Below are 11862 nucleotides of genomic sequence, written 5' to 3' on the forward strand. Positions count from 1 at the left end.
GACACAGAGGAAAGAGGGAGAGAGCAAGCTGGCAACTGCCACCTGGAGGGGCACAACACCTGCCCACTCTTTCGGGAGGAGGGAAGAAACAAAGCGAACAAAGATTAGAAGGGATAAAGAGGAAAGAAGGTGAGGAAGGAAAAAATATCGAAGACTTCGACGAGTATGAGTAAAAAGATTAATAATAATAATAAAAAAAAATAGGTAATATTTATTATTATTATTATTATTATTATTATTATTACTATTAACGGGTGGCCAGGTCTGTTTGGTTCATACATGTCACGGGAGCTCGGTGGGCCTGGTCGCGTCGGAAAGCACAACCGCTCGGAAAGGTACTCGTCTAGGGTCGCGCACTTAAGTCCTAGGCAAATGCTTCTTTTTTTGCAAGGCGTGCAAGAAAGAAGTATGCACGCTTGAGCATATGCTCTGGGAGTGTGGATTGCTTGGCCGTGGCATTTCCCGGGAACGGTTTACAGATATGATAAAGTCTCACGACCATATACACCAAGTCCTGGCTGTCCAATACACCAAAGACAGGGCTAGGAGGCTTGACCTCCCAATCCCAATGTGGGATTAGCCATGCAGGTGGCTACACCTTGTACAGGATGTATAAGTTATTTCCATCCATTCATTTAAAAAATGAAGGCAAGTTTCAACGCCAGGCTTCCTCGTCTATATGTACTGCAGGGGTCCTCTGGCAACTGGAAACAATTGGGACCAGTTCCAGTGGTTTATGGTCAAATTCCCAGTGGAGAGCAGTTTTAAATAAGTCTCAACTGGGACCAGTTGAAGCGGTTTATGGTCAAAGTCTCAGTGGGGACCAGTTGCCAACGGGTCCCAGTTCGAACTCACTGGCAACTGATTTCCACTGGGAATGAGACCACAAACCACTTGAACTGGTCTCAGTTGTTCCCAGTAAGAATATTTTCACCTGGTCTGCTTACCGAACCCTCCACTACAGCGTCTTTCATAATAATATTGTGCTTTTGGGACGTTCTATCCCAACAATCATTATTAACACACCTCTTTTCGCCGCAACATGCCTCGTCTTGTCCGGCTTAATTGCTCAGTGCGCGTGGCGTTTCGTGTGTGACCTCAGGGAGCTATTTGAGCAGCATAGGTATTAATGTCACTTTCAGCGTTTAGAAAGCCCGCATCCAGTGCAGTGACAACAGGGCACAGTACATCTTCAGCGTTTAGAAACACTTCAGTGGACCAGTGGTGCATAGGGGTATTCATTGTAAAAAACAGGGAGTGCAAACAAGAAGTCAAGATACCACAAACGCCGTTTCCCTTGTCTATGGGCGAAGCTCCTTAAGTGGGTCATGCGTCTTCTGTATGTAGTAGCCACCTCTCGTTTTAGTCCTTGGAATGTCCGCTAGATGGTAGTACTTCTATCGACGAATATATGATGAAAAGATGCGAGATGGCGGCACTTGGAGTGTTCGCTAGATGGACGGCCATGCATACAGACCGATAGACATGCGAACAGGCGGACGGACAGACGGAAATACAGACCAACGGACAGACAGGCAGACGGACAGACGCGGCCAGCGGATGATTCACGGTTTGCCAATAAAACTATTCGAACCTTCGCCCCACTCATCATGATTCACTCCGTGGATATGCTGTGTTTTTTTAAATGCAAAGCAGCTTTTTGACTAGCCTGTGTAACGTTGTCCATCCATGTATCCCTGACAACGCGCTGCACCACGCTCCCCTCGCCGCTGTTGCTGGGACGATGCCAAGTATATCAGGTCGAAGGTGCGCGTTGACGCCACTCTTTCTCACCCACAGCAGCTGCTGGCTCCTTCACCAGCTCACAACACACTTTTCACTCACTTCACCCTCTCCACCGCCTGCAACGCTCGACCGCACATCGAGTGGAAACATTACGGCTCGTTTATCTGCGATCAAACTTACACGAAACCCAAACCACCTCCAGTGTCTTTGCGTTGCAAACAAACGCATACTCATGAACGCTACACTGAGTTTCGCTTCAAACCGTTCTTCCAGCACCCGCGTCGACGCCCGTTTCAACAGGGTCAATGCCGTGCGCACCGCTGCTGATTCGCAACCCATCGGGGTTCCTTTCAGAGAGATGGTTCATAGTTTTTAGGGGCGAAGTTCGTTATGCTGTGTGTCGTGCGTCCACGATGTATCTAGTAGTAGTCGTTGTCGTATAGTAGTAGATAGCCAACTCTCATTTAGTCATTGGAATTTCCGCTGGATGGCGGTACTTCTATATGATGAATATATGCTGAAAAGATGCGAGATAGCGGTACTTGGAGTGTTCACTAGATTGACGGACGGACTGACGCACGGACGCACGCAGTGACGGAAGCACGGGTGAACGGACGGTCGCACGGAAACGGATGGTCGCATGGACGGCAACACGGGGGGACGAATGAACGCATGGACTGACGGAAGCAAGAATGAAAAGATAGATTAAATCGTGGACGGACTGACAAACGCTTCGCCCCACTCATCATCATTCAGTCCGTGGAGTTAGGTTTGTGAATACGGTGGTTAGAGCACTCAGAGCTCGGTAACTTCTAAAAGGAATACACTTTTGTTGTGAGCTGAACGTTTCGGAAAAGAAGTCAGGTAGTACACAGCGCACATTTACAGATGACACGCAGAGAAAAGGAAAAGCGATGCAAAACGTCATTATAAAATCACGTATTAGCTAAAACGACCCTCGTATTCATTGTTAATCAAGTGGATCGGTAACTTCGGCCTGTTTTTTTCATCGATAGCGAGATGGCGCAAAGAGCGCGCTTAAAAGGTCATTGCCCCACGCGTTTCCATGCGTCGAAGCGCAGCCGAAGCGCACTTCACTCGCTTCGGCTGTGACGTTTGCGATAGGAGCGAGCTCTGCCCGCACACAAACAAGTAACAATTCTGACAGTTCACGCTCGTACATCACCTCTGCCAGATGGGAGGCGGCAATCCACAGCTCGTCCTTGGCAGATCAGCTCGGGGCTGTCCACCAAGCCCGCGAGGCGGCTGAGGAGCTTAGCATCTCAGTCCCCACGTGGGAGCTGCCCGCAACACAGTGATCTGTGTTTTGGAGGGCCAAATAAAAGTTTATCCAATCCAATCACGCTCGTCCTATGTATGCTTGTATGTTCATATTGGTGCGTCCTTCTTTATGTCTGAGCAGAGTCAGAGCGCTCTAAATGTCAAGCTGTGACAGTTGTTAGTGCTCACTTGCCCTGTGTATGTTCCTTCCGTGCGTCCTATATGTCGAGCTGCTTGCCGTTCTTCGCGTGTCATTACAGTTTGTTGCTATACCATTCATTCCTCCGCCCTTTTGGCGAACCAATGCACAGTAATCGCTCAGCTACCTGTGTGGATACTCGTTTCACTTTCGTGTTATATCAAATTTCATGACAGAAATATGAGCGATGTTCTTTTTTGTCCATGTTTTTTCTTTGTTTTACTTTTTGACACAGTCTTAGCGCGGAACAAACACAGCAATTAAAGAAGCCAAGGAAGCCGGACTGTTCGGACAAGTAGACATTGGAAAATGGCTCAGAGTACTAGAAATAAAGCTTACAATAACAGAAAGCTTAACTATTTGGTACGTCCTGTTTTTTTTTGTTTTTTAAGGATGAATACTACTTACATACCAACTGGCTCAACTACTTGTATCTCTAAGTGAGTATACTGGTGTATGCCCTGTTTCTGTAGCCCACGGTTTTGCACGCGGGAATTTCATTTTTAGTGAAGCGGTGGTGGGTTTATGGATGAGAAGAAATAAATCTTATTAAACTAAAAGTATGTTGACACCAGTGGCGCAGCCAGGGTGTCACACACTGAGCCTTTGTCGTGCCCCCCCCCCCCCCCCCCACTCTCCAATTTTTTTCGCCATGGCCCCAAAATGACACTCGACAACATCTGCCTCCAAGCCCCTCCCCCCTTCAAACGACCCCCCCCCCCCTTCCGAAAAAAAAAATTCTGCCTACACCCCTGACACTTAAGGATGGCCTCGGTGGATGCGCCCTGTAGAGCCTAGGTTTTGAGGTTCACATGGAGGTACCAATCATATGTCTTTTAGGGCCTCCCAGGAGCACCCTGAAGTAACTGGCGAGAGCTTGTTGGACATCAGCAGCTACGTTGTAAGTACAGTATATTAGAAGTACACTGTAGTTATAAAACATATTACCGTAGAGGTCTCGTGGCTGAAAAGTATGCGTGCGCCCAAGTTACACGGGCAGGCTTCAGAAAGGGTTGTAACGAACGATATGCAGCCCGATTTTGTAGTATTTTTTTTCTAAAATTTGTATCTGTCTTGCTGATGTTCCCAAAGTGCGCGTAATGCAGAATAGACCTGTCATGCAAAAATGCGGTGTTTTCTTAAACTGTTCAACAAAAAAGAAATTCAGCCAGCTCCGCATGGCGAACACTGATGAAAAAGCGATGCAAAGAAGCCTTCACCTCGCAAATTATTTTACCTGGTTGAATGAAGCGGAATTCGAATGCAGTAGGGTTGAGTGAAGCGGGAATGAAGTGAAAGTAATTGGCGGGAGTTAATAGTGGGCGTTGCAATGAGAGTAGTGAGTGGTGGTATGTAGTGACAGATATACGCAGTGGGATCTACTCGCTTTCTGTGACCCATACCCGTTTGCGATCTACGACGGCCCCTGGACATGCAAGGCTCGACTATAAGAACCGCTTCACTGTTTAAAAAAAAATATGCTTAGCTGAAGTAAGCCCCTCAATGCATTGTGACAGCGGAGCTGGCCGGTATACGTTTTAACTTCTTTTAAGCATGTGTACAGACTGCTTGTGTCACGTTTTCGGTGGTCCTTGAGTTACAGTGCCTAGAATGTAAGGCACTGTACCATAGGTGTTATCTGACTGTACAGCGCACGCTCAAGCACAGTGCCTGATATAGTGATGATGATAATTTTTATTGTACACACACACACACACACACACACACACACACACACACACACACACACACACACACACACACACACACACACACACACACACACACACACACACGGCGAATCGGCTGTAAAAACGCAATTTCTTTCCCCTGTTTCGGTGTGAAGTAGACACCAAAATACAGCGAGCAACGTTTTAGCCTTGTATTTTCAACTTTACTATGTTCAATATTCGATTTGTTTTGTTTGAAAAAAGAAGCAGATCTTATTACGCGTAGTAGTACTAGCGCTCATCTGCTAGAGCAGACGCCGATGTACTATTTTGTCAAGGTCACTCTGCACGACTGTTCCACATGAATGTGACAAGATAAACGTCTCGAAATAGTTTTATGAGGGGGGGTGCATGTAATTTAATTGCATTTATATACGGGACGTTTTTTGTTAACGTACGTTTTTTTTTTACAACAATACTAAGATTGTACAGTGTTGTGTTCTGGGTTTTCGGTTTCGGTTTCGAAATGAGATGTGAGGATGCCAGGGGGCGCTGCTCTGGTATCTAGGATTTCAAGGCGACTGTAAAATAAAACCAGTGTGTGTGTCGGGTAACCGTGGAGTGCGGTTGTTGTCCTTTTCTTAGGCGCTTCGCGCCAAACCGCGTGTTCTGGCTGGTCGGCGTCCCCGCCGGTCGCGTACATCTCCGTCGGCCGTCTTCTTCTTCTGCTTCGTCGGGACCAGCCAGCCCCCAACACAGCATACAGCACCTGTCGCTTTCGCACACTAACTCCACATCAAGGCGGATCATACCTTGCGGCAGTTAATGCACTGAAACTCAGCCGCGATGTGGCGCCGCGGTGCGCCTAGCATGTGCCATTTTTGAGGTCACGCAGCAGACGACCATTGCAATTGCCACTGTGTTTGCTGTGTTTATGAGGTTTTCGTGGCGTTCTTTAGCCTTCCGTGTTTTTGGTGCTTCCATTTACAATGCGGCAGCGCTGGAAGTTTCCACTACTACGGCGTGCTGTATGGACTTGTATAAATAACCGTGCAGCAGTACATTGTTACTCATGAAAGTGCATCAAAACAACGAAGATCAACAGCACTGTACCGCACAAACAGCAAGCTCAACGACGAAAATTATCAACGGGTAGTCTTCTATGTGGTGCCAAAAGTCAAGCTACGAGCGTGAGCGAAGACAACGAAGCTGTCATCGTGGCGCAGAGCTCTATAGCTTAGCAAAACTCACCGCGAAGACATGGACGAATCGGCGTCGTACTACCGAGTTTGAGAGGCTCACAGTTCCAACATGGGAGCACGCCTTACCGATGTCATTTAAGAACACGCGGTGCCTGCACAGAACTTCTCCGTCAGCATTATTCAGTCGCCACGGCTGCAGCGGCCTTTCAATGAATGCCTGGATGTGGCGGACTTGCACGGTCGGTAAGATAAACCAGTGTTTAGCTTACGTGATTAGATACTGTGAGGACGGCCACAGGTGCGAAAAACACGAGGTAACTTGGCTGCCACATCAGCGATTGATTGTTTGCTCTGTCGCTAACTTTACGGATAGCTAGGAAAAGCCAGTCACTTACATGCGGTAAATTACGTACGGCCTACCATTGCAGCGACGACGACAAAGATCTTCACCCGTGGTTGCTTCACGAGACCACTGGTGACGTAATTATGAGTCCCCGCTGCTTTGCAGCCGTCTAATTGGCCCCGCATCCCGAAGTGTGTCCCGCGAATCAGAGAGCCGATGATATCCGCGAGATGCACACTAAGATGGTAACCAACATCGTTTGTGAAGTAAGCGTCGGATAGCGCCGATGGTTCTCGCCACTTCGGTAATGCACCCGTTGTGGACGAGGTCAGACAGCGACTTTGAGTTGTAACTGAGCAGCATATTTGCAGCTGAACCTCGCATGTTCATCGGCAGGATTTCCTATTGGGGTGTGCAAGCCTGTGTTGCCTCGTGGTGAGGGAAGGGGGCGGGGGCACTGGCGTAGCTTGGGTGTGGTGCAAGGGTTCCTGTAGCTCGAGAGGGGCAAGAGCCCCTTTTGAAACACCCTTCTAACGCCAATGGCACCACGGCAGAGCGACACAATTGGTTGCGTTCGTCGCGTTATCAGCACGTAGTAACAACGTGCTGCTGCCCGGTCACTTGCACAAGTCCATGGTATTCCATGGAGCACGCAAAAGTAGAGGAAACTTCCAATGCCACAGTATTGCAACGCACGAGAACCGAGGAAGGTCAGGGAACTACACACAACATCTATCTCATAGACACAGCGGCAAGCATGAGTCGTCTGCTGTGTGAAAAATCTCGAAAGTGGCGCCTGGCCTGGCACACCACTGCGCCACGTTGCGGCTGAGTTTTAGAAAATACTCCTTAACTTCAACTTTTTATTTAGCAACTTGAAGGCAGATAGTTATACTATAAAATTATAGTGCACTTTTTCACGCCATAAGTATTTTTAGATATTACAACACTTGCAAATAAATGAACCTTGAGCGAAATCGAAACTGATTGCGCAAGAAGAATTTGTAGCCAAGACGCATCAGTAACGGCGGCTTTCTTGAGTGCGAACGAGCAACAGGCGTTGGAACGAGCATTCATAGAGCCGGGAGAGAAAATGCAAACTTATCGCTGTCCTGAATAGTGTCTATGCTTAGTTTAGCGACACAAGAGTAGGTTAGGCTGTTGCACAAAGGCTGCTGACACAAAGCCTCCGCTCTAGCGACGGTTGTTATAAGACTACTCATCTTGACCGCAGGGCACTCCGAGAATTGATCTACAAGTAAGTTGCAGCTCGCTGCAACTCGGCTTAAAAATTTTGTATGCACTGTTTCGACATCATCGCCTTCATTTGCGAACGCTTTTAATTTCGACAGCCTTGACAATGCATACACCGTTTAAGCTCGTCGACTCCTCACAATTCACACACCGTCATCATTCGCCACATTTATGTCCAGGACAGAACGATCACCTTACCCAGTGGTTCAAAATTACTGGTAGTAGTTAAAACCGCGTTCGTTCTTTTTTTGGCATCGAATGTCATCGCCAGCTTGGAGTATTACAGAGCGCGCTACTCCAATCCACTCCGCCGTCCTCTCTTTAATTACGCTCATCAAATGTGGTTGAATTCCTCTGCGCCTGCCCCTATCTTAGCATAAAGCTTCAGCCTTATGCCACTAGGCATCTGTTCTTTCTTTCTTTTTCAGTGGAGAACTATACGAAAGGGGAATCGACCGAAGAAAGTGTCGACCCACCACCTTTCAAAGATCTTCGAGATGACTTTGTTCACATGAAAGTTCAGCCCAACAGCAAGCTTAGAAACCTGCTAGAGTATGCCAAAAAAGCTTTCAAGGTGAGTATTCAAGCAATATAAACGAGGGTAAGTTATTTTCGAGAGTCTATTCGCCAACGCTGTTTGTTTTACAGGACGAAGCAAAAAGGCAGATGGTGTTCACCGGCTCTGGTCACGCTCTAGCAAAAACCATCTCGTGCGTCGAAATTATGAAGCGAAAGCACAAGGCAGGTCCCTCTTTTCTTGCAAAGCTTGTCTAAAGAGTGCTGTAAGGAAATAAAGTGCGACCTTGCAGCACTCTCTAGATTCAAGATACACAAGAATGTGTGGTCTGCAGGAAAATGTGGCTCATCATAACTCCTTTCGTGTCATATTTAACCCCGATTTAGACTAAAGCTGTCCAAATTGATTTTTTTTTACATTTCTTGCCAAAATTTTTTAACTCATCTTTGCGTATGAACTGGTGTCTACATTTGTTTCCGAACGATATGCATGGCACAGTCTCCCACAAACACTGAAAGATGCCGAGACCAAGCGAACTAATCCATGGCAGAGTGAAAGAAAAAAAGTACAATGAATGAGCTCCTCTCATCAATGTTTTGTTCATGTAGAAGAGGCTAAGCAGTGGCACTTTGCTGTAGAACATAAGTCAGTCTGTCATTAAATCAAGTATTTCTTATTCACTAGCAGAGTGTTCTACAACTCTAGGCAGAAGTGACAGGGGGGGGGGGGGCGGTGCTTTTTTTTTTTTTTTGTCATGTTTGTCGAAGCAAGTCAAATTGGCATATGAGAATGCTCGTGACAAATCATTTAAGAACAAGGAAAGTAGCACACTGTGCACAACACATGATAAGCTGTTGCCTTATATGTTTCTCATATCTTTTTTTGCATGCCGTTTTACTTTATGCTTCATCTGATAATTCATTTGAGAAGGTACTAATCGAGTTTATACACATACAGGGGGTGCATCAAGTGAACAAGATCCTGTACAAGAAGTGAGTAGTGCCATGTCTTTTAAAGTGATTGTGTTCGTTCTCACACACTTTGGTGAAATGGACAAGGGTTCTTATTGCCATTAATTTTTGTCATGTAGAGTCGAAGACTGCTGGGAACCTAAGTCACCGGAATTTGACAGGTTGAAAATTGTCCGAGAAATACCGACAATGCACATACTTCTGAGCAAAGATCCAGTTGATACAACGCAGCTAGGGTAAGTAGTGCCGACTTTGGCTAAAGCTGCATTGTAGGCAGTGGGCGATGCGCGCAAGTATGGTTTTGCTGCATGTCCTGTTTATTGAATGAAGGAGATGTTTATCTGAATTTTACGCATTAAGCCAAGCTCGTATTGACTGACCTGTGCAGCTGGTGGTGTTCCTAGAGACCTCCTCACCCATGGCTACCAAAGAAGTAATGAATAAAACAAAGCAAATTTTCTTTCCTTGTCGGGTATTTGCACTTAGGTCCTCCCGGTATGAAAGAGAGTGCCTCGAACATTAGGCCACACGCTAATGCTTGCCCATTGTGAACTGAACTGAAGGACATGGATGTGTTCTAGCAACAATGAAAGAAACAATTGGCCAACAGTTCACTTGCAGTGGGCGCTTCGTAGAAATATTTCACGTTGGTGGACTAAAAGCAAATTGCTGGGCAACGCCTAAGGTTGATATCAGGAATTTCACATTTCAGAAAAATCCAGACTTCCAAGAAAATTGAATGATTGCATGATGGTCCTTTCATTGGGCTGTTCTGCTGACTGATTAACATAGAAAGAGCATGAAAGACACCATGGTGATTCCAGCTGAAAACAGTGTGTTAGGGACGAAGAAAGAAAGAAATGAAAAGCAGTAAGTCAGTCATACCCATGCCATGCTTCGCTTTCCCCAATTTGGGAAAAGCTCCTGAATTTTTTGGTAGCCTTCACTTTTCACATACTACAGTGCTTCCCTACGAAAAGGATTCAGTTGATACGCAGCCATGAAGGTTGGCAGCCCATGGTTCCATTCAGAAATATTTTCTCTTTCGTGGTCAAAGGAAAGATGACATTGATCAATCAAACTATTTAAGGTAACACTGATATGAAAGCCAGCTGGCAGTTTTAAGTTTTTCTTTCTTCACTAAGCTACACAAGTAACACCTTATACATGTGCAGGGGGCATCTTCCTATTCTGTGATATGATGCAATTTGTTGGGCACTTCCCTACATTGTGAAATGATGATTGTGATGCAGTGTGCGACAACTACACTTGCAGTAGTCGCCTCGCGGGAGTTTACATTGGGCTTGGAAAGGCTGCTCTTCCAGCTTTCACTGCAGGTGTGCTGTGCGTTTCTCACAGACCTGGCATTTTATTGGTGAAAATTGATGGTGTGTCAGAATGGAGCTAGAGGCACGAGGTGGCAAGGTTCGGGAAGTTTGGTTCAGCCACTGTCCTTCACCCCTGCAAAAAAGTAAAAGCGTCAAATTCATGATGTCATCCCAGCATTCAGGTCCCAATATTTTCGAGTGTCAAAAAAAAAAAAAAGCTGCCCTGCCTGCGTGGGACACGCAGCGCAGTCACAGCAAAAGCTGAAGAGCGGCCTTTCAGAGCCTTTTTTGAACACTATTTGGGTAACAGCTACATGAACACTTGCAGGGTACCCACTATGCCCCAAATTATTTGTGTTGTAGGGAGGCATTCACTAGATCATCTTACGTCATTCTTTAGATAAGTGTGGCACCTGCTACACACTTGCAAATAATATTGCGCAATTTATTATGCTGTGGCCGACAACGTGGAAGAATTATGCCTAGTGCTATAGTGAAGGGGGTTGTACCATTCAATAACCCACTCGTTATGCGATTCAAAATGTGCGACGCGTGCCTGTTTTTTAGCAGTTCTAAAGCGCTGTATTACACACATTAATGCGGTTCCTTTCCCGACACGAAGCCTGCCCATGGTCAGTTTACAACAGCGTTCCAAGAACCGACGAGCTCAGTGATAGAATACTTGACTGGCACACAGAGGACCTGGGTTCAAATCTTATTATGTTCTTGGCAATTTTTTTATTTTGCGTGATAGTGGTTACAGACACCACAACCGAGTGCAACTACAATGCACGTAACCCTTGTTGTGATCTCGTGTAAAATGAGACTGACCTTCAGTGATAGCCAACCAACGTAAGTTCTGAAATTAATTACAAAATTGATCAGAAAAATAACTTAGTCTTAGCTGATTTATGACTTTTAAACCGTGAAATTGATTGATCATTACCAATGTCTGAATAAAATTATAGCCTCTACTAACTTATTGAACTGTTGTTTGCAGTAACAGTTCACAGGAGCCAATCTTCTGTCGTCATCCGTTGTTTCCATTTCTTCAGGTACCAGGCACCCGGATGCACCGATGGCAGCTGGTCTACAGAACAGAAGTCAATGAAGCCGAGAAAGAAACAGTTCCCAAAGAGGACACCTCGCAGACAGAAAACACAGCAGTCTGAAGAGCAGTGAATGTACAGTGGAGAACGTACTTGTAAATAAAGCCATTCTCAATGTTTTCTGCTTAAGTTGTCTCGCTAGAAGAAATGCAAATAACTCGTATTCCATTGATTATAAGCAGCCTGTTTGAGAGAGATGAGCACTGCACTGGCTTTATATATGAACTTCCGAACACCGAGTG

General features: G+C 46.0%; 1 protein-coding gene across 4 annotated transcripts; it reads left to right on the forward strand.

The window, feature by feature from the left end:
* The first annotated feature begins 5005 nt into the window (after positions 1–5005).
* On the forward strand, positions 5006–11740 carry LOC142785104 (ribonuclease P protein subunit p25-like protein). Of its 4 annotated transcripts, XR_012888851.1 has the most exons (7): positions 5006–6341; positions 8124–8269; positions 8344–8436; positions 9170–9204; positions 9303–9419; positions 9896–10053; positions 11567–11740. XR_012888851.1 is itself a non-coding variant. In XM_075883527.1 (6 exons), the coding sequence occupies exons 1-6, from the start codon at positions 6059–6061 to the stop codon at positions 11691–11693; spliced, it is 801 nt and encodes a 266-aa protein (XP_075739642.1). In that variant the 5' UTR covers positions 5010–6058; the 3' UTR covers positions 11694–11740. The 4 variants fall into 4 exon arrangements, 3 of the variants coding, with proteins under 3 accessions (XP_075739642.1, XP_075739644.1, XP_075739643.1); XM_075883527.1 differs by lacking the exon at positions 9896–10053 and having other exon boundaries at positions 5010–6341; XM_075883529.1 differs by lacking the exons at positions 5006–6341; positions 9896–10053 and adding an exon at positions 6356–7737.
* The last annotated feature ends 122 nt before the right edge of the window (positions 11741–11862 follow it).

Source organism: Rhipicephalus microplus, unplaced genomic scaffold, assembly GCF_043290135.1.
Source record: "Rhipicephalus microplus isolate Deutch F79 unplaced genomic scaffold, USDA_Rmic scaffold_18, whole genome shotgun sequence".
NCBI classification, from domain to species: Eukaryota; Metazoa; Arthropoda; class Arachnida; order Ixodida; family Ixodidae; genus Rhipicephalus; species Rhipicephalus microplus.

Bases quoted from the DNA above. Each gene is read 5' to 3' on its own strand.
- LOC142785104 (XM_075883527.1), top strand. From the start codon at position 6,059: ATGTGGTGCCAAAAGTCAAGCTACGAGCGTGAGCGAAGACAACGAAGC. The intron at 9,205-9,302 runs GTGAGTAGTGCC...TTTGTCATGTAG, and splicing joins AACAAGATCCTGTACAAGAA to AGTCGAAGACTGCTGGGAAC. The intron at 9,420-11,566 runs GTAAGTAGTGCC...CCATTTCTTCAG, and splicing joins GTTGATACAACGCAGCTAGG to GTACCAGGCACCCGGATGCA.